Source organism: Myotis myotis, unplaced genomic scaffold (genome assembly GCF_014108235.1).
Source record: "Myotis myotis isolate mMyoMyo1 unplaced genomic scaffold, mMyoMyo1.p scaffold_m19_p_18, whole genome shotgun sequence".
In the NCBI taxonomy this organism is placed as follows: domain Eukaryota; kingdom Metazoa; phylum Chordata; class Mammalia; order Chiroptera; family Vespertilionidae; genus Myotis; species Myotis myotis.
This window is the reverse complement of record NW_023416322.1, coordinates 22,620,034-22,641,989: the sequence shown is the minus strand read 5'-3', so window position 1 is coordinate 22,641,989 and position 21,956 is coordinate 22,620,034. Positions and strand designations below refer to the sequence as shown.

The 21,956-nt window shown below is 44.8% G+C and overlaps 1 protein-coding gene across 1 annotated transcript in view; it reads left to right on the top strand.

Moving 5' to 3' along the window:
- BRINP2 (BMP/retinoic acid inducible neural specific 2) overlaps positions 1 to 21,956 on the top strand; it is an 88,332-nt gene that overhangs the window by 41,564 nt on the left and 24,812 nt on the right. The window contains exon 2 of the mRNA XM_036344808.1: positions 3,391 to 3,731. Within this exon, the coding sequence (XP_036200701.1) occupies positions 3,463 to 3,731 (269 nt within the window). The 5' untranslated portion in view covers positions 3,391 to 3,462. The remainder of the gene's footprint in view (positions 1 to 3,390; positions 3,732 to 21,956) is intronic.

The following is a 21,956-nucleotide window of genomic DNA, read 5'->3' as shown; positions in this document are numbered from 1 at the left end:
TCTCCCGTTTGGAAGACTGCACGGGCTCCTTCTCGTGTGATTTCATTTGCACCTGATTTTCTCTACTGACAAAACTATAATGCGTTTAATTCATGGACAGATCTGAGCTAATGTACTCACAAAGCAAAAGCCAGGACTTACTTCACTTGCACCTTTAGTCCAAAGCGAATTTATTGTTTGGGTCCGTGTAAAACTCTGTCTTAAATATGGTCAGAGTAAATGAAATTATTGGGCTTTCACAAGAAAATTTATACTTTTTTTAATCGAAGAGCTAGCCTCACCATCATTTTAATCTATGGGCCTATAATGAGGGGGGTTACTCACATAGTCAGCATTAGGACAAAGGACACGGGGAAGGTGCTAATTATTTAACCTGCTGAATATTAGTGATGTCACCAGAAGTCATGAGAATGTAGACGGTTAAAAATTTCTTCAGAGATCACTAATAAAAACATTTCTAGTCATATTATTTGTGGAGTATGTACAGGGAATGGCCAAAAGCTATTCCCTGGAGGAGCCTAATTTTTACATAACTGTCAATGCAGCAATTATTTTGTCTTTTTTAAATTAAGGCAAATCAACAAATTATAAGACTTTTTTTAAAAAAGAGTTTTGAAACTAGTTTAAAACCTCGCTTTCTTAAAAATATTTTTATTTAGTGAAAATGTTTTGAGACCATGAGGAAACCTATGGAGCAGAAACCACATGATCCAAGGCCTGGCTTTTCAGATGTGCGGTTGGCTCTGGATTTGGGCGTTGTTGCTGCGCTCAGCAGACTCGCCCCGCAATCACAAGCATTTGATTCTAAAGCCGATACTGCTACACCCAGTCAGGTTTAGCACAATGTGAGCTCCGAGAAGGCATAATTACAAACAAAGAATGACAAGAAGCACGTGTGGACTCAATAGGGCTCTCTTTTTCCCACACGCTGTCACCTGTCCTTACAAAACCCTTGACTCGAAGGGGAGGTGACAGCTACCAATCCCCAGATTATAGCACAGGGCACCAAGAGGTTCAGTGGCTGGACCGAGGCCACACAGTGTCACTGGCTCATTGCATGCAATTGATTCTTCACAATTTTTTTTTAGGGCCCTTGAGTGTTGGAATTACAAAACGAAGATGTGGCTGCTGATCTAGAGGGATCCATAATCCAGACAGGGAAGGCGTGGATGTGATCAGATTTAGGGGCGTCACTCTGCTCCAGAAACTGCCACACTCACTTTTTCTCATGCTGAGAAGAATAGTCAGTCTTCGGGGAACATAAAGAACTCTCACCAGGCCAGGCCTTGTGCAGAATTGGGGAGGGGTACCATTGTCTTTTGCTAAGTCTGTATTGTTTTTCTATTGCTGTCTAACAAATCACCACAAACTTAAAGGCATAAAACAATAAAAACAAATTTACTATGCTCACCAGACTGAAATAAAGGAAACAGTTCTCATCTGGGGATCAGGGTTCATGTGGCTGTTGACAGAGCTGACTTTCTTGTGGCCATATGACCAACTTTCTAATTTTCTTACTAGCTATTGACTGGGAATTGCTCTCAGCTCCTAGAAGCCACCTAAAACCCCTTGCCGCATGGCCCTCATAGGCCATTCACAGCATGGCTGTTTGCTTTCTTCCAGGCCAGCAGGAGCTTGTCTCTGAAACGTCACCTATGGCTAAAGGTTTGCCTGATTAGGTCAGGCCCACCCAGGATACTTTCCATTTGATGGTCAACTGATTAGTGACCTGATTATGGGAGTGGTGACTCATCTTATTCACAGGTCCTGTCCACACTCAAGGGGAAGGGCATGCACTGATGGACGTGGGAAACTTGTGGCCATTTTAGAATTGTAACTTCCCACCCATTCATGCACATCCACCTGACAGCTGTGTCAAGTGGCCCAGCCTCCAAAGTGAGCATCCTTCTCTCCCCTCCAGCAACATGCCTTTAGAAACAATGTTTTATAAGAGGAAGTAATTACTACTGGTAGAGTTTCAGATAATGGCATGAGCACCTGCTTCTGTACTGTTAATGTTTAGCACAGCGCCCTCAATGGATGCTTCTCAATAAATGAATGTGCGAATGATTAAATGAGAAATATTCTGGGTGTCCTCATCAGATTGTATCCTATTAAATATGCTACAACCCATGAGTAAGGCTGATTCCTCCTTTTCATTTATAACACTTTCCCCCATGATCTAAAAGGAATGAATGCTTATTATAAAACATTTGGGGAATTTTCTCCCTTCTATGATTTTACTGTTTATATTTAACTTTTTAATCCATCTAGAACTAATTTTCCAATATGATGGATAAAATATTCCATCCCTTACCCAATTAGTCTGTAATGCTTTTTTAAATATATATTAAGTTCTCATGTATAATGAGCTCTATTTTTGAGCCATTTGTTCTATATCATTGATCTGCCCATTCAATTTGTGGGCCAGTATCACCTATTTTAATTACTGGAATTTTATAATATCTTTTAAGATCCAGTAGGAGCAGGCATGGCCTCATTATTCTTCTCTCACCCAGTCCCTTATGCCTGGGTCTGCCTTGCTGCCTGCTCTAGCTCCTTAGACAGCACAGCATGCTTTGACAAGGGTTGAACATGGAGCCAGACCTAGGTTCATATCCTACCTCTGCATCTTCCTAGCTTAATTCCTCTGAGTTCCAGTGAAATGTAAACCTCTCCCTATATAAAAGCCTAAGTGACTGGCCAACCGGCCAACCAGCCGACCGGCCAGTAGCTATGATGCACACCGACCACTAGGGGGCAGACGCTCAACGCAGGAGCTGCTGAGCTGCAGTGACTTGGCAGCTGCAGTTCTTGGGTGAAGCACTGGAACCAGAGAGGAGGGAGCCTAATTCCAGAGTGTGTCACCCGAGAACCACCCTCTCACAATCCAGGACCCCTTGGGGAATGTCAAAGAGCCAGTTTCAGACCGATCCCTACAGGCCTGGCGGAGGGCCCCCTGCTGGTGCATGAATCTGTGCACTGGGCCTCTAGTTATAATAATAATAATAATGCTGATAAACCTCTCTTACTGTGTGTTAACTGGGGCAACTTCTCAGAATCACCCCACACATGTAAATGACCAATATCTCCGAGCTGGAGTGGAGGAGTGACTCTGGAGGTCCAGGCACTCATGCTTCTGTCCCTCTATCCTATGACCAGGGACTGATTTGAGCATCCTGCACAGATGCTGAGACTCTGGCCAGTCAGCTGGTTGGCCGGTCATCTGGTCACTTAAGCTTTTATATAGAGAGATGTTTACATTTGGCCCCAACTTCTGGGTGGGCTCTTGCTAGGATGTGTCCTGCCCACTGATATTTGATGACACAGGCCCATTGGTGAGACCAGGATGTTCACCTGACATCTCTGTGTGTACTTTTCTGGTTCCAGGGGCCCTGGAGGAGAGGCTCAGAGGGGGAGAGTGTGGCGAGAGAATGAAGACACCAACTGCCTGGGAGAAGCATGAGGTGGCAGAGCAGCACTCGGTTTAGAGGGCTCCGGCCGGCGGCGGCCCCATGGGCAACTCTGCTGGTGCTGGGCCTCCCTGGTTGGGTGTTGGCTGTCTCGGCCACGGCTGCTGCTGTAGTCCCCGAACAGCATGCGTCCTCAGCTGGCCAGCCACCCCTGGACTGGCTGCTCACGGACCGGGGCCCCTTCCACCGTGCTCAGGAGTACACTGACTTCGTGGAACGGTACCGCCAGGGGTTTACCACCAGGTACAGGATCTACAGGTGAGTGGGGCCTCCCTCAGAACCCAACCTGGACAGGTCCTGCGGGCGGGCGACTGAGCCAGCTGGAATGCCCACAGACTGAGTTAGAAGTGAGGACTGGAGGAGCAGCGGGCAGGAAAAACAAGCCTACCATGTTGGTGTTTAAAAAAAGAAAGAAGAAAACACATACAGGCTGGAAAACCTGCTGATGCCTCCTGGGGAACTTAGCAAAAGGGTTTCTATTTATAGGTTCCGCTGCTTATAAATTGAGGACAAATGAGGCAGCATAGAGTCAGCGTGTGGCCAGTGCTGCGGCAGGAGGGTACAGTCAAAAGCTGGGGCTGGGTTTTAACTAATGGGTTAGATACTTTTATGAGTTGTTAATTACCCAGACATGCAAATGAAGGCAGGATAAGCTCCTGCTCCTGCTCCAGAGGTCTGGGGAGCTCCATGGGGACAGGGACGAGCTTGCCCTCACTCCTGTCAACACCACAGCCTCAGCTGGCCTTGCTTATGGAACCAGGCTGTACTTCCTGGCCCATCAGTGCCCATCCTCAGAAGCCTCAGAGAGCAGAAAGTCAAGCATGAGACCCATATGGCCAGGGGTGGGCAAACTTTTTGACTCGAGGGCCACAATGGGTTCTTAAACTGGACCGGAGGGCCGGAACAAAAGCATGGATGGAGTGTTTGTGTGAACTAATATAAATTCAAAGTAAACATCATTACATAAAAGGGTACGGTCTTTTTTTTTTTTTAGTTTTATTCATTTCAAACGGGCCGGATCCGGCCCGCGGGCCGTAGTTTGCCCACGGCTGCATATGGCCCATGTGACAAGGGACAAAGCAGGGATAAAAACCCCACTGCTGGACCAGCACTTGTAAAGCAGGAGGCACCTCAAGATCCTCATGTCAGGGCTCCCAGGAGTGCATCCCTGAGTTCCCATGTCTCCTTCATTCCTCTGCCCATTTGCCCTCTCGCCTACTCCCTTTCCCCCTCACCATGCCCCTAGTCTTCAAACAATCCTGGGAGCTTGGCTGAACTTTTTTCTCTTATCAAAGACATTTATTTTCCAATTACAAATTAGTTCCCAATGCAAAAATATGAAAGTATCTTAAAAGCACAAGGAGAAACAAAACCAGAAAAACGCCTATCCTTCCAGCACCTGGAGGTTGTTGTTAACCATGTGACACATGGTTAACATGTGTCCAGTCATATGAACATACTCTAGGGCTGGACCTCTTGCTAGATCTAGCACTTTGTTATGTACATTAACTCATTTATTTTACTTGTATTGATTTGAGGCGGGGAGAGGAAGAGGGTGAGGGAGAGAGAGAGAAACGTCAACCAGCTGCCTCCAAACATGCCCCAACCGGAGTTGGAACCCGCAACCTTTTGGTGCATGGGGTGGGTGATGCTCCAACTAACTGAGCCACCTGGCCAGGGCAGTACATTAACTCATTTAATCCTTCCAGCAACTCTATGCCGGAAGAACAATTCTTCTCCCTTTTTACAAATAAGGAAATGGAGGTCCAGAGAAGTTAGGGGACTTACCAAAGGACACACAGCTAGTAAATGGTGAGCCAGCTTTAGTTCCCAAATGGTCAGACTCCAGAATCTGAGTTCTTGAAATATATTTAGGCATTGTTCTATTTCTAAGAGGTTGGGTTTTTGTTGTTGTTGTTATTTTGTTTTTTTAATGTCTGCAATAACCATGGTGTTTGTTTGGGTCAGTATGGTGTCTCAGACACAAGGTTTTAAGGTATTCAGCACTGGAAGATTCCCAACTGGTAAGAGCATACATTTTAGAGGCCTATCTCCTGGCATGTGATTCTCATAGGCACGTGCAGACGAAGGGCCTGGAGAGTGAAGGGGTTGGAGAGTTACATAGAAACAAAATCCTGCTCCAGAGAGAGAGAGAGAGAGAGAGAGAGAGAGAGAGAGAGAGAGAGAGAGAGAGAGAGAGAGAGAGTGTTTAAGCAGCAAATTCCTCCAGTCCACGAAAGAGATTTAATTTACCTTAGATGTTTCAGTTTACCCCAAATCTTTTAGAAGCACTGTTATCCCACAAATATATTTTTTAAAAGTACATTGGAATTGAAATAGGCTGAGAATCCTACCACCACCATCCACTTCAAGCGCTGTAAGAACCGGAGGGATTCAACCATCAGTTTCCTTCTTCGATAGAGATTTCTTCTCATCAAGTCCCAGCCCCAGCCTGGAAGCCATGGAGGGCCTGGTGGCAGCTCTGAGCTGGCTGATGGGGAGGAGAGTGTGTAATCATTTCTGCACTATCAACCGTTCTATCAGTCGGTAATGGCTTTCTGATCATTTAATGTGACAAGCTCTTACACGGCGCCATTCTGCTTCTCAGGGGTCAGTTCTTGCACATGAACCTTTACTTGGGGAGGCAGTAAGCATTCATTCTGACAGACATGCAGCATTCTGATTTGTGACCCTTTTTTGGTGGGGGACCAAAGAATGGTCACACACAGCTGCTCCAGGAGCATTCTGGGAGTTTTGCCTTTAGTTATCAAGCAAAATGGTGGCTCCAGGGAGACTTGTTGTAGGGTCTGTATTGTGATCCACCTCCCTGTTCCTGTGGGAATTCCCTCTTATCTTCCTTCTCCTTTGGTCTCTAGTGGCAACTCCCTTTGGCAAATTCATGACCTTGCTTCCTCTGACAAAAGAGGGTCACAAGAAATTGTTAAACTACACATGGAGGGTCACCCACATGACCAGAAGGGCACTTTATCCAGAACGGTAGAGGGAGAATAAGCTTACAGAGAGTATCAGAAATGTATTATGGTGCAATATTCAGTCTCAAACAGAATTCATTCAATTCTCTAAGAAAGCTTTTGGTCCATAGAAAACAAATGGTATCCTCATGTGCTTTCCATAGAAGAAAGAAGATGAACTGTAATGGCAAAGAATAAGGCTTTCCAACAGGTGGGATGCTTGGTGCTGAATCCTAGGAAGCTCTCTCGCATCAGGAAAAAGACCCCCTTGCAGTTGTGTGAACAGGTCAGAACTAGCCCACAGCAAGGTTCTCATGTTAGTCTCTGGATCCCACGCATTCTTGTTGGGATATCAGCCTGTGCTCTCACTTTCAGGAGATGACTTGTTGCTCTAGAATAGCTCTGACCTTTCTAACCACAGGCCCCAGAGTTTGTTGCTCTCTCCATTTCAAGTTTGTTTTCACCTTTCTGAGGGAAGGTTCTGGAGCTAGCAGACCTGTTTTCTAAGCCTGCAGCTGTGGCTTCCTAGCTGTGTAATGCTCAGCAAATTATTTAATATCTTTACTCCCCAATTTCCTTCTTTGTAAAATCAGGATAGAAATAGCCCTGATAAATTAATGTGAAACACTAATAAATTAATGTGAAAATTAAATGTGTTGGTTGATGTAAAGCACTTAGAACAGTGTTTAATCAATACAACCTATCATTATTAGGTTGTTCTCAGCAAATAGTAGCCAATACAAGATGGTAACAAGATGAGAGCCACAGGTGCTGCCTTTGTGATGTCTGCTGAGGTCTAAGTATCCAACAGAAAGAAAGAAAATATTGTTATTTTTCTTTATTTTTTAAAACCATATTAACCTTCACCCTTCCATCTACCTCTCTGCTGGGAGAGGAACTCAACCAAAGAATGCATGAATCTTCTCTGGGCACACTCTTCCTGGTCCTGCAGGCTTAACAGAGGGAACTAGCTTGTTTCAAGCATGTTTTAGAGTCACCACAGGGGAAGATCTTTCCCCTAAAGTCAGGGATCGCCAGCTGAGCAGGCCTTCCTTAGGATGTCCTACAGAAGCCGGTCACTGCCAGTCCTGGTCACAGGTGTGACATGGACACCTCAGGAAGGCACCGTTATGAGAAGAAAGACAGTATGTACTCTTGTTAAGGCTTCCTAAGTAACAGGATGGTTTGATCATCTCACCCAATATTTTGGCAAGCTTTTAAGTTTCACTAACTAACCTCTCATCATGTCCTCAAGCCCTGTCAGACCAACATCTGAGCAGTCAGCCCACTTCTCAGACACTGTCTCTTAGCAGGCTAGTGGAGCCATCAGAGCAGAGGTCCCATCTCCAATTCCATTTGTGAGCCCCAACCCCCCTCCCTTGCTTCACTCCATAGCTCCTACTCCATAATAAACACTTAGGTGATCCACTTCTCATAGCAGCCCTATAAGGCATAGGAAGCTATTAGGACCAAGGCAATGAGACGGACTTATTTGTTCAAGGTCAGAGAGGTAGAGAGTCACAGCCAGAAATAGCATTCAGGGCTCCTGACTTGAAGTCTTCTGCTCATTATCTAGACCAGGCCACTTCCCTCTGACTGGTAAGTGCATCTTCATCATAACACGCAACCTAATCAGGCACCTAAATTGAGCTGATGCAAATGTAAATATGGTTTCTCGAAACACTCTAGCGATAATGTTCCATTCTCTCTTTGCTACAAATCAAAGTAATGAGCAGTCTGTTTTTTTTTATTTCTTTTTGTATTAAGGCTTTAATAGAGAGATAATCATGGGATTGGAAAAAATCCAAGCCACTATGATGAAACACTTAAAACTCGGAAAGAATAAATTAAAATTAGGAGAAAAAGTTAAAAACCATACAGAACCATGAGTATAATAGGGTGGTTGGGGGGGGGGGGAAGCAAGGCTGGTGTAATTCCAAATTATTGACCTTTGTCAATATTATCTCCATTTCTAGCTGCCTCATTTATTTTTATTTTTATTTTTTTAGAAAGGAAGGATTTGGAGATACAGTAGAAGTGTTTTGGGAGGAAGATAAACAAAAAATATATTAAACAGATATCTTCATTGATTAAAAAAAAAAAAGGACATTACATTCTGATCATATTCTGGGCCAAGTTTATAAATTTTGAGAACCGAAATAGAACAAAGCTGAAAGTCAAGAGGGGGGAGTGGTACCCAAAGGTAGGCAGTGTTCAGGCAGGAATGTGTTTTAGCAGGTGCATCTGGAAACATCCAATGGGGCAAGCAGACACAGAATCATATGTGATGAACAAGGGCAGTTAAGGCCAAAGAAGTTATCAGCAGGCACCAGCACAATAACCCTTAGAAAAGAAAACCTGTTTGCAGTTCATCGGGATGAAAAATAAGATATGGTAATAGCTCATGTATGCAGGAAGTGAGAAAAGAGAAAGAGCAAGTATTTGACCCACACTGCTCCAAGTGTGGTCTGTGACCCCAGCAGCCTTGGCCTTACCCGCAGCTCATAAAAAACACAGGACCTCAGGCTCCTCCCAGACCTGCGGAATCAGGACCTGCATTTTCACAAGAGCATGACATTAAAGCTTGAGAGGCCCTGTGTTTGGTTACACTACGTGCTCCGGAGACCAAGAGGAGAGCAGGAACAACCAGGGTGGATGGACAGAAGGCTTCAAGGGAAGGCAGCATCTCCCACAATGCCCTGGAGGTAGTGAGAATAGTGACAGAAGATGTTACAGATGAAACAGAATCATAATCAAGGAAGGTTAAATTTAGGAGTTATTAGTGCCAAGGCACATGAACTCATAAGAATAGATGCAGCAGCTGGGAGAAAAATTTAAAAACAGAAAAGGCTGGAGGGCCTAGAACCAGCCTGTGGGTGCCTCCTGGGAGCGGAGAGGTGAGGAGGCAGGAGGCAGAGAGCAGCTGTGGAAGCAATCACAGGAGCAGCTCTAAGCTGATGTATCATCCAACCACTTCTCTTGGACTAACAAATACCGATTTGGATAAACAGCAAACCCTGGGAGAGGCACCATCTCTAATTAAGAGATCACAGTCCATGTAAACAGACGACAACCAAAGGCAACCTCAGCCTGCCTAGGTAAATTCCAGTGATTCTCAGGCATTCGTTATGGCTACCGGGACAGACAAAAAGCTGCTACCACACAGCTACAGGGAACTGTGAGGGAGGGAAGCCACGGTTCTCAGGGGGTGGAACAGGCAGGGAAGGAGGGGAGGTCTCCTGGAAAATGACTGTCACCCGAATGAACTGGTTGATCTCTGAACTTCTCACTGGGTTTATATTTTGACAACCAGAGAGTGCATTGGGATGGAAGGAGAGAAAGGCATGGTGCACAAACAGAGGGAAACAAGTGAGGGCAAAAGGAGAGGCAATGCGGCCATGACGAGCCTACAGGTCTGGTCACAGGCTCTATTCCTCAGCCCACAGAGGTGTGAGAGAGGGACAGATGAGATGTTGAGATTTGCTTTAACCAAGAGGTCTGTGCTGACTAAGTGTACAGTACCTCTGACATATCATATGCCATCTAGAGGGTAGATCCGGCATGAAATCTTTACCCAAGGAATTTCAGTCCAGAGCGTCTGGAGGGGGAGCAGAGTCCTGCCCCATCTCTGACATGGGAGAGGGAAGTGTTCTCTCTTGGAAAAGGAGAACTAGCACAAAAGAAGCAACTACAGTTCAAGAGTCTACGAAGAGCAATGTTCATTCAGTATTTTTGAGGGCCGACTCTGTGCTTCTGCTTTTGGAAAATTCTAATAATAAACCGTGAAAGAAGGACACCATTCTTCATCTGATGGAACTTACAGATAAGCACATTTGGAGAAAGTTCCAGGTCACTCAGCAAAGGAAGGTCAAGGAAGGCTGTAATAAAAGGTGATATACAGGGCAAACCCAGTGAATGAGGGAGACAGCATGGGGGATGGTGTGGTGGACAGTATTCCCCAAGGCATGGGGACAAAGGTGTGGTTCAGGAACTGGGCAGCCAGTTCCACACATCTGATATCGATGTCAAGATGCACATGACTGTGCCCCTCCTTCCCCTGCTTTGTGTTATTTTCGCCATAACTCGTCCATCCAAAATGCCCAAAGGCTCCCTGAGACACTGGTTTCTTCCAGAATGCAGTTTCAAAACACTCACCTGGCAGGGCCTGTCATTTCTCTGCATTAGGGGCGAGGAAATGAAGTTAAAGTCATTGCATGTCTGGAGAAGTCAGGAGCTAAGGCTGTTCCTCTTGTGGGTGACTATTCCCCAGGTGAGGAAATGGTAAGCAGTACTTTCAGGTCCTGTAAACCCACTTGTCCAACTGAAAATCCAGCATCATTTATGCTGAAAAGTTTGAATTCAGAGAAAGCTTACCACATCTTGCATGTGCTCGCTTAGTTCTCCCATGGGCAGTTATGGAACATTTTCTTTTGTACAGAACATTCTGGACATAGTAGGAGAGGGGGAGAGAGAGAGAGAGAGAGAGAGAGAGAGAGAGAGAGAGAGAGAGAGAGAGAGAGAGAGAGAGAGAGAGAACAGGGTTAGTGATTTCTGGGATTTCAGCAGCCCAGTTTGAGTGACAGCACACACACCGGAAAACACATCAGAATGTCACATCTCAAGTGCTGCTGCAGAGAGGAGGACATTTAGGACATGCTCAATGATTGATGGATTGAATTGGCCCTCGAATGCGATGTCAGAATGAGTTTCCAGGATGCCAGTCCCAGGTTCCCTCAGGACAAAATGACTCTCACCCCACATTTTCCCATGTCTTTTGGGGCTGTAACCAGGTTATTCACCCTGGCTCAAAATACGATGGCAAAGATGGTCTGTAAAGAATAAATGAAAAAAATAAAAATGTGCAAGAAAGTGAAGAGAGAATGCAGGATGGCCAGGGGGAGAAGGCCGATTTGGGTTTATTTGCCGTTGAGATTCAAAAGCAAGATCTTGAGTCAGCCAGGCAGAGAAAAAGAGGATTAATTTTTGCTTTGAGAAATAATTAATTTTATTCATGAATGAATTGTTACTTAGAGACATGTACATTTAGAAAGGAGTGAGGTGAGCTTCATCTAGAAATTGTCAGGACACAGATGCAGGCAGACAGGGACACTGGCTAGTCATGTGGTCTCTTCTTTTTCTGCTTTTTTTTTTTCTTCTTCTTGAGAGAAGAGCTTTTTCTGGGTCAGGGAATCTCATTTTTTTTTTCTTTATTCAGCTCCTGCCACATTTATCCCACCTGAGGGCTTCTCACATCTCCCGCAAGAAAATTATTTCAGTCCACAGAAAGCTCAGAACAGTGAGTGGCACACGGTGCATTTATTTACTGGGCACATTTATTGAGCATCTGGGTGTGCTGGCCACTCCATAAGTGCTGGGGACACGGCGTGAACAGGATACACCCCAGGCTTCAGGGAGCGCTGCCCTCACGGAAAAACCTGGAGCAAGTGATTGGAAGTGGCCCGGGGTCTATGTGGCCGAAAAGTGCCGGATGTGAGGGGTCTGGTTCCTGTGCCTGTCACCTGCCTTCCCCTCTAGAACTGGAGACGGGAGTGTACTCACAAGGTACCGAGGGCCCGTGGGACAGAGTTATGACCATGAAGCCTGGGCTGGAGATGAAGGTTTGGACCTGGATTCCATTGGACTGGTTTGCCCAATCCTAATGAAGCCTAGAGAGGTCATGGCTGGCCATGTGGCCTCCGATGGAGCTCCAGCTAGTGAGGTACCAGCGAGAGGGGGGGTGGGGGAAGCCTCAGTGGGGTTGTCCACTGGAGGGCATGGTACCCAAGGGACAAGAGCCTGTTGTGAGCTGGGAGCTTAATGCATTGACTCCACACAGTATTGAAATGTGGACCACAAGACAGCAGGAGTCACCAATCTCCTCCACTTCCCTGTGGGACAAAAGGAGGACAGGGGCCAAGAAAATAGATGGTTCCAGGAGGACAAACAAGCTGGCCAAAGTTTCTATTTAACATAGGGAAAGAGCACACATGACTCTCTTTTTACTGTGAAACATAAAGAACATAAATAATAAAAGCTAATATACATTGGGTGCTCACATATGCCCAACATTTTATTAAGCGATATATAATTATCCTCATACAAAGGAGATGCTATTTGTACACATACATTACAGATAAAGACACTGAGATTAGGGGATGTCACATGACTGGTAAGAAGAGCCAGCACTCAACCCATAAAATAGAGGACCTGACCATTAAATTATTATTGAATGAAGTAAATAATCTGAGCCTGGATTCCCATCACTCTGAGGAAAACCAGTTGTAACTACCTGTGCCCTGGCCCTCCGCTCCCCTTGGTGGTATTCTTGCAGAGCTTTGGAAGGCATAAGGTGGGCTTCAAGGAGCTGGAGGGTGGTGGAACCCACACGAAGTTCCTATGGTTCTGTTTCCACCAGATTCCTCCATCTGCACCTGTATTCTGGGGAACCCTCCATGGGAGGAAGCAACTCACCCGCAGCAAAGCCTGTATTGTGGGCTTTGCACAGCCAGTGTGTTTCTGTAGGGGGCATTGTAAACTGAATTTCTGTAACTTGAATCCTCTACTGGAGGGGCACTTCATATCATTTCCAAAATGCAGCCTCTCTCTCTCTTTTTTTTTTGGCCTGGCTTATAAAAATTCAGTGTTAAGTCAGTTTCTAGCTCCTGACTTTAGGATCAGATAGCTACTGATCTATAAACACCAATATCTACTTGGAAGCAACATTTTCACAAAGCCAGAAAAATCTTTGGTGCTGCAAATAACCTCTGCTTATTTCGTTTGTAAATTTGGAGTTTCTTACAGTGACAAGATTGGTATGTCCTCTGGGTCACCCCTGCTTACTCCCTGCATGCACAGCACACTGTGGATTCCAATAAAGCTCTGAACAAGACCCAGGTCTGGACTCCCGATTCAGTTTCAGGATTTGTAGGTGTGGGGGTAGGCATAGTAGGGCTATTATTTGGGGACGATGCAGTGATCTGGCTGAGCTTCCTTTACTTGCTGTGTTTTCCCTTCTGCACCTGATTCTGGCACCATGCCAGGCTCTCCCCTGAACCCATAAATGTGCTTCTTTCTCCCTCTGCACGCAAAGAACAAGCTCTGGAAGCCACAATGAGTCAGAGCAAGAAGTTTCACTGTCCAGGTAGGAGCCCTCGTGGGAGAGAAATGAGGTCTCCAGAACCAGCACTGCTCCAAGCCTTCATTACCAGCCCCAGTGCTGGGAGGATTCTCATGTTCCTTGCGTGCCCAGAGAGTCTGAGCCTTACCTGGGGACATGCTAGTGACGGAGGAGGGACAGGAAGAAAGGCTCTGGGGAGTGAGTTCCCCCGGATGCCCAGAGGCATGAAACCACCTAATGATCCCTCGACATAAGCTATGTTGTTGGTTTACTAGTAACAGCGGTAAACTTCAGTGTGGTAAGCCAGCCTCTTGCTCAGCTAGTTCTGTGGGTGTTCTAAATGGTGAGCTTGCTAAAGACAGTGTGGAGAAAAAGGTGGGTGTGTGCAAGTCAAACATTCAGCTAGAAACTCATGCCCAAATGAGACTCGATAGAAGTGTAACTCTAGAAGCTGATAACACATTCTTTTGTCTTCTGTGACCACCAAGGAGGGTGGTGTCCATTTGGGTGCCTGAAGGCTGGGAGACTAAATCTGGGAGCCACAGCTTTAGGGGTTGGCCTAGGTCAGGAAGCCAAAGCTGCAAAGACAGTGCGTAGGTGTGCAAGGAAGCCCAACAACATGGGTGACGGGGACAGAATAGAACCAAGGGATGCCTGATACTTGAACCTAAAGTCAGCTATTTCCTACCCAATGCAGACAACTGCTCTACAAATGCCCAAGAAAGCAGTGAACAGTCTGGGCTTGAGCAGTTCCATTTCTGCGTGTTCATGAAGCCAATTTCCATTCGACAGCCCACTATAACGATCTTTCTGATATTGAGTCACAGTCTTTCTTCCCATAATTCCACTTATGGATCCCGACTCTGCTTCCTCTTATTTCTGTGGGACAAGTTGAAGTGCCTCCTCTTCACAACACGTCTCTAGAGACCTGAAGATGGTTATTATTCTCCCCGATTCCTAGACTTGTCAGCACGCTACAACTTCCCTCCAGAAGTTCTTTTCTCTCTTCCCCTCTTTCACATCCTCTCCCTCAAGCTGTTCTCCCTCTTTTCATCTTTCTTCATAAAGGAAATATAATACATTTATTTTGACATAAGATCTGTTGAACCAATTCTGGCTCCTAGGAGCTTGCTTGCTCAAGAATCTTGTCACCATTCTGGAGTTGTTCAGGCCAGGCATTGTCCTTTCCACAGACTTTTTAACTCCTTGCATTCTTTGCAGTTCTCCAAGGCTTGTGAGGGTGCTGCTAGGTCACAGGCCACCTCAGAAGAGTGGTGACTCTCCTTTGGAACCACAGCATCAATGCTTCATGAAAAATTGGAAATAAGTGCTAGGCTTGTGGTGAAAGAACACAGGTTTTCCATGCAAGTTAAATGTAGGTGAAAAAAATCCTAACTTTTTCCTCAGCTTCCGAAAGAATTGCCTCCACCTCTCACTTGGTTTGATTTTGTGCAGCTAGACTCAGTTTCTGTGGTAGAATCATAGCCACGCGGCCCCTGCCATGTATCCTATTACATGATTTGTATCTGTCTCCTTTGCCGTTGCTCCCTCGTGCGGCCAGGCGCGATGCTGCTCGACTCCTTCCTCGTCCACATCCCCACACTTCTCTCCCTAACTGTAGTCTGAGTTAATCTATCCACTGATTTTATAGTTATCAAGAGTTCAAAAAAAATCCTGAACAGTGACAGATGCTTTCCCTGCAGAGATGACTCACACACCATGATCCCACAGCATCAAAGTCGAGGCCTCGAGACCAACACCATTTCCCACCCAGATAAAATGAGAGGCCCCAATGGGCATGTTGTTGAGCTGTGGAGAAGTGGGGCATGGATGTTTGACCTCATAGACAATAAAAGTCAGGTAACTGAAAGGGACCCTAATCTAGACATGCAATAAAATCAAGAGTAAAGATCATTTTGCCAGGCTGGAATATGAGATTGACTTAAGGTAGTATTAGTCGTAGTAGGCTAAAGCAGGTACAAGCAGTCCCCAAATCTCAGTGACTTAATAAAAGTTGTGTTTTTTTTATTGTTCATGTCACTTCCAGTACAATTTATGGAAGGGTTAAAAGTAGATTGCTTCATGAAATCATTCAGGTCCAAGGTGTGTTCTATCTAATCACTCTGGGACCTCAGATCCTCCTCTGGGTCCCGGTGGACAAGAAAAGAGAGAGAGCATGAAGCACGTCAAGGCAGATCTTAGGGGCTAGGCCTGTGTTCAGTCACATTGCCATACTTAATACAGAGGAAGCTGGGGCAGGGGGGTGTCCGTGAGTTAGGAGGGAAGTAGAAACAGTTTAGAGAACAACTTTCTAGTCTATGTCACAAGGGGCAGAATGCAAGAAAAGGGTAAAATGCAAAGCCCTAAATTTAAGTTCAAAATGTCAACTTCACAAATATATAGGAAATCTGACTTAGCTGTGAAAAAGAAGAAATCTGGGGCTGAAAAAAAAAGTAAGGTTTGGTTGATCATAACATTACTCTGTTAGTCAAGAATACTTTTCTCTTTTAAAATATGAATACAATGACCCTGGCCAGGTAGCTCAGTTGATTAGAGCATCATCCTAACACGCCAAGGTTGTGGGTTCAATCCTGGTCAGGGCACATAGAAGAATCAACCAATGAATGCATAAATAAGTGTAAAGAATACAATACGCAAGTGCATTAATAAAGGAAATATGTATAGGAGAAAGATCATCAACTTTCTCCATCTGTTGCTTAACTAAGTGTCCTTGACTAAAATACTTAAATTATCTGAGTCTCAGCCAGCTTAGCTATATAGGGCTAAAGCATGTGGGGTGTATCAGTTAACTACTGGTATGACTATGCATATGAAAACAACCCCAAAACTCAGTAGCTAAAAACAAGAATCACTCATTCTCATGCATCTGTAGGTTGGCTTGGTTAGCTATGCTTCCCAATGCAGGCCTGCAAGGGGGTTCATGAAGTCTTTACTCCAGTGATGTTTTTCCTGGGGCACAGGCTGAAAGAGCAGCACTAGGGAATGCAACTCTAATGGTGAGTGCAGAGATGCAAGAGAGAGTGGAATCATGCAATGACTTTTGAGATCTTGGCCCAGAACTGGCACACTGTCACTTCTGTCCATATTCTGTTGTCCAAATCAAAGTCGCATAGCCAAGTCCAATATCAATGGTGGAGGTAAATGAGCTCCCTCTATATGAGTGAGTGATACTGCAAAGTCACATGTCTAGGGACATTCTAATGCAGATAAGAACGAGGAGTCAATATAATACACTGTATTTGGAAGACTGTGGTGATGATTAAAAAAATATGTAAAGCATCCAGTCTCAAGCCTGGCAACACAGGGGCTCAGGAAAGAGGCACTGTGATGATAGTTATGATGATGATGGTAATGATGTACATATCCAGATATTGTATCCTACTGTACTCTCAGAGCACACCCACTGGATTGTGTTTAACTTGGATTGCCATTTAAAAAATAAATATATACACTAGCTAGATTTCAAGCAGATGAGGTTGAACATAAAGGGCCTAGGGAATCTGGAAACTGTACTAAAGGAACTAAAAATATTTAGTCCAAAGAAGAGTGGCCCATATAAAAAGTAAATGCACCCAAATAACAGAAGGGCTATCTCATTGCAAAAGGAATAATCTTGTAGAATAATGGAAGGAACTGTCAGTCTGGGGGAATTCTCTTAGAGTTGAGTAGATAATGGGTGGCCCGTGGACATTTGCTGGAGACAAGCATAGCACAAGCTATCTGCTTGCTGAGCAAAGACAAGGACACGGGAGGTAGAGCGGTGACCAGAGCCATTTTCCACAATTGAATGGAGGAGCTGTGGGGAGTGGGTTGAGAGGTCAGAGCAGAGCTGGGTTTCTGTACTTGGAAAAACACAGACCTTAGCTCCCTTTTCATTTCCTTCTACTCTTTCAGATCCACTGGTCCTCCATTCCAACCTGTCTGTTTGCATTTCATGTTAATTCTATATAACCCTCAGTGCCCTCTCCAAGCTGTGGAGCCCCAACATGGCAGTGTGAGATTCCCTAAACATTGGTCTCTTCCTCTCCTTTAAGCTTGAGTCTCCCCTCCCCATCTCTCCCAATCAGACTTAATTAAACTGTTTGAAAGCTGCAGCTTGATTTTAATTAGAGCAAAATTGTGAAGATTAGAATGAAATTGGCCAATCATTGTTTACGGGCCATTGTGTGAGAACACAGCAGGCTGTTAAATTACCTCCATGCCAGGCTTCTTGAATTCTCCCAGACAGGAGGAGAGACAGGGGCAGTGGTCATCATGGGAGGGCTGGCCTCCATTCTGCTCCTGTGCCCCCAGAGTTTCAGGGCCCAGATATTATTTAACCCATGGCTCTTGGATTGAAGCTGTCCTGCCTGTGGATTTCTCCCAGCCACAGTGGAAAACAGGGCAAAAGTATTTCCTGAGAAGTATGACAAAGGTGTACAGTGGTCTCTCAACTTGCACACGTCACAGACAAAGGCAGGAAAGCATTCGCAGCATGGTCTGGGATCTTTTCACACTACTGCTGATCAACTGAGATTGGGTCATTTTCTCAATTTCTCTGCCACTTCATTTGTTAACCTATAAAAGTTAACAGTTGAGTAATGATATTTTCTGTTCCTCCTTTCTAAGGGCCTTGTATAGATAAAATAGTTGAACATGTGTGAAAATTGTGTACAAATTTTTTAAAAAAATCTGAAGGAAAGCTCTATACCAATATTACTAGTAGAGGTTATGGTGTTTATGATAATTTCTCTTTATAGCTTAGATTAATGGTGTCCTATTCATTATAACAGTAAAGGCTCTAATAGCCAAGTACATTACAATAATGTGATGTTGAGATAGGAATCTCCTGATGATATAATGTGTCTAGAAATACTGCCTTTTATACAGGAGCCAAAACACCACAGATCCCACAGCCTCTAACATGTCCAGTTAGAGAGTATGAGACCATCATAGCTGCGTTGCTGAGGCAAGTAGCTGGCATCCTTTATGTGGGTGTTGGCTCTGGCTATTCTTGTTCATGGGAGTTTTTCATGATGAAGGGTGTGAGCCCCGTGGAAAAGAAGAAGTGTAACAGCTTAGCTTGATGGGTTGGGTTCTGTGCTGGAAGCTACAGCCCAAGATATGAGGTATGTTAACAGAAAATGAGGAAAGAAAAGCTGCTTTGTGTCTGGACCTCAGTGGCCCAATGATCAGCGGGGTTTACTGAGACTACTGTATCAAACTGGCAAGTCTCAAGCTATTTGGGAAAAGGCAACTCTCCAAAAGAAAGGGGGTTTTTGAGAACAAAGATATTTATCTGGAGCTGTCTGGTATAAGAGAAAATCTCCCATGGACACTGGTTGACAATTAACATAGGCAAAGTCAAGTCACAGGAAAAATGACAAGAAAATTGAGGCCTTGGCTTAAGGCCAATCCATCCTTTTCGCTTCAAAGTTCTTAAATATTTTATTCAATAACCCATCATGTGCCTTCCTTAATTTTTCAAGGAAAACCAATCATATTTTTTCTTACAGGATGGGTCATACCAAAATAACCACTTGGAGAGTCCATAGCTCAGTCCCTTTCAGCACTGCAATCCCTTTGAATACTGAAGTTTGGAGGAGCACGCCCCCCAAGACAGAGGTTACCCAAAATAGGTCAGGGAAGGGGATTAGTCGCTACCACAACAGCACATTCTTTCTACCATTGATTTCAAAGTGGAGCTTGGAGCTGGGCATCCCGGGCTCCACGGCTGCCTTAAGACCTCTGCTGACTCTTCGGATCAGATCCTATTCTGAGAAATGCTGCCTGAGTTGGCACGTGGTGATGGGTTGGCTCTGCTGGAAGCAACATTGATTCCCTCCACAGTGAACCAGCCAGGAGTCTAACTCAGGAGGAACAAATGGGCTCCTGGCACTCGGGGCACATCGATACGGGTATCCAGCCTGAAGAGGGGGGCACAGCAGGGGAGAGGGGCAGCTGCACACTCAGGATACAGGAAATGTGCCTTCCCATGTCGGTGGCCTTGGAAATGGGCTTGGCCAGGCTCTCACACAGAGAGGGAAAGAGACGTCGATTAGAAACTGGTAACAGAATAATTCGGCTCTTAGGATCTCAGCACCACTGCCCACACTGCAGGCTGCAGGATTCATTACTACTACATGCCAGCCTCACTTGAGGTATAGCTTTGTTTTTGTTCTGAAACCATGGATTTTTTTGTTGTTGTTGTTTAAATACTCTCTCCCTTAAGGCTTCCCAGGGAGGAGGCTTCATAGGTAATGACTCTTCACTGGGGGCCAGATCAATGTTCTCAGTTTCCAAGCCCGAAAAGTGGTGCCCCAGCAGGCAGCTGCTGCATACAGCACCTGGGACGGAAGACCCCGGCTGTGCTCTTTCTGAGTCTTTAATCGCCAGGAGCTGGGACCCTGTGGGGGACCCTCACTGGCAGCATTCTCGCTGACCTTGGGTAACATGAAGGAACACAGTGCTGCAGGATGGTTGCTGCCATTACAGTCAGGAGCTGTGGCTGGGAGGCATTCCTTTTCACTTACATCTTTCAAATTAGGAACACCTTGATCCATTTAGTATTGTCATGGAGACCCTTTTGCTGCAAACCCAGAGCTGGCCCAGGCCCAGGCCCCAAGCTCCCAGGAGCTCCTGTTGCCTGAGGCTTGGCACGCCTGTTCAGCTTTCCTCTTGCTGGATTCTGGGAAAATCCCTAACCTCATATACAACCAGAAGCATGGCTTTTTGACAATCTGGACCATTAGTGTTAAGCATTTTGGGACCAAGATAACTATAATCACTTCACAATATAGCCAGAGTATGGAGATTTTAAGTTAGAGCTCAAACTTCTGAGTGTCAGTATGTACAGCTGCTTTATTTAACACGTTGAGGTTTACCCTCCAAACTGGATTACACCTTTCCTAAACATTGTTTTGGTTGTTACTAATCATTTTATGGGTATGTTAATAGGCCTTTGTCAGAAATATGTGTTGTTCATTCTGGGCTAATGTAAAATACAATGGGAAAGGACCCAACTTCTGGTAATTATATAGCAGGTTACTGAAGCCCCTTTTGGAGGGCAGTGTGAACACTTTTGACAGGTCAAGTCCACCTTAGAGAGCTCTGGGCACCTTTGGCTTCACTGGTGAGCCCCTGGTGGACTGGCCTCTGCTGTTCTAAAGGCCCTTTCCAAGGGGGCTTTCCTGTGTTTGAAATGTTTGCTTTCTCAGACTGTTTACTGCAAACCAAACTCAGTGGGAGAAGGTTTTAAGAGAAATGGCTGAAGTGAAATGGAGATTTATTTGGTGTCTTAATGGAAACAAAGATGAAGGCTTCATTGAAGTAGCGTGTGCTAATTAATTAATATGTAGAAAATATCCTTTTCCTGAGGGGAAAAAGGAAACCTGGATTCTTTTATTACTGGAAAGAACTACTAAATGAAAAATCAGAAAAGAACATTTATTCTTTGAACAGCTCGAGCTGCTTTCCAGGATTGCCTCTGAGGTTTCAAGATGCAGCAAAGAACCAGGTTAATAAGTTCTGTAATCGTATTTTTTACCACTTTCTGACTCAAAATCCACTCACAGACATTTCCCCCATTATTTTAATTCCAGGAAGGGCTCCAAAGGGCAGGAAGAAACTTAGTGAATTGGAAGAGAAAACCACTGGGCACCCTCAAGCCTGAATCTTCCTGCAGCTGCTAGGCCTTGTGACTAATTCATTCTAGTGCATATATTCTTTTTTAAATGAAATTCACCCCCCCCCCCCACACACACACACTCATACACTCTTCCACTCACAAAACTATTGCCCCTTGGAGCTTCACAGGAGAGGTGCTATGGCAGGGTGGTAAAGATTGGATCATGGAGTTAGACAGCTTGGGTTTAAATTCTCACTCTTCCACCCACTAGGTATTAGTACTTACTGGGAAATTAACTTACTTGTGCCTCAATGTCCTCATCCATAAAATGAAGGTAATTATATTTTCTCCCTTACAGTGTTGTTTTAAATATTATATTGGTTGGTACTTATAAGATGCTTGGAATGCCTGGCACATTCTAAGAATTCATTAAATGTTAACCCTTATTTTCTTTTGCTCATAAAAAGCTTCCTAAGATAGTATCATTCATTTTTCTAAGTCCTTGTTAGTCTGTGTTATAATTTCCTGAGCATTTATAGGAGTTGGAATTAGGCCTTTTCTCTGATTTCTCCCGTGGTACCCTGTGTATGGACTTGATTTTTTTCTAGGGTTTAATTTCTCCTCCTGCAAATGTGTGTATTGAAACCACCTTAATCCAAAAAGGTTTTGCTTCGGTGTATATGTTGCACTGTGTTGTAGAAACACAGTAAACTCATGTTTTGTGTAGATAATTAAAAGAATGAAATGTTCCAGGCAATGAAATATTT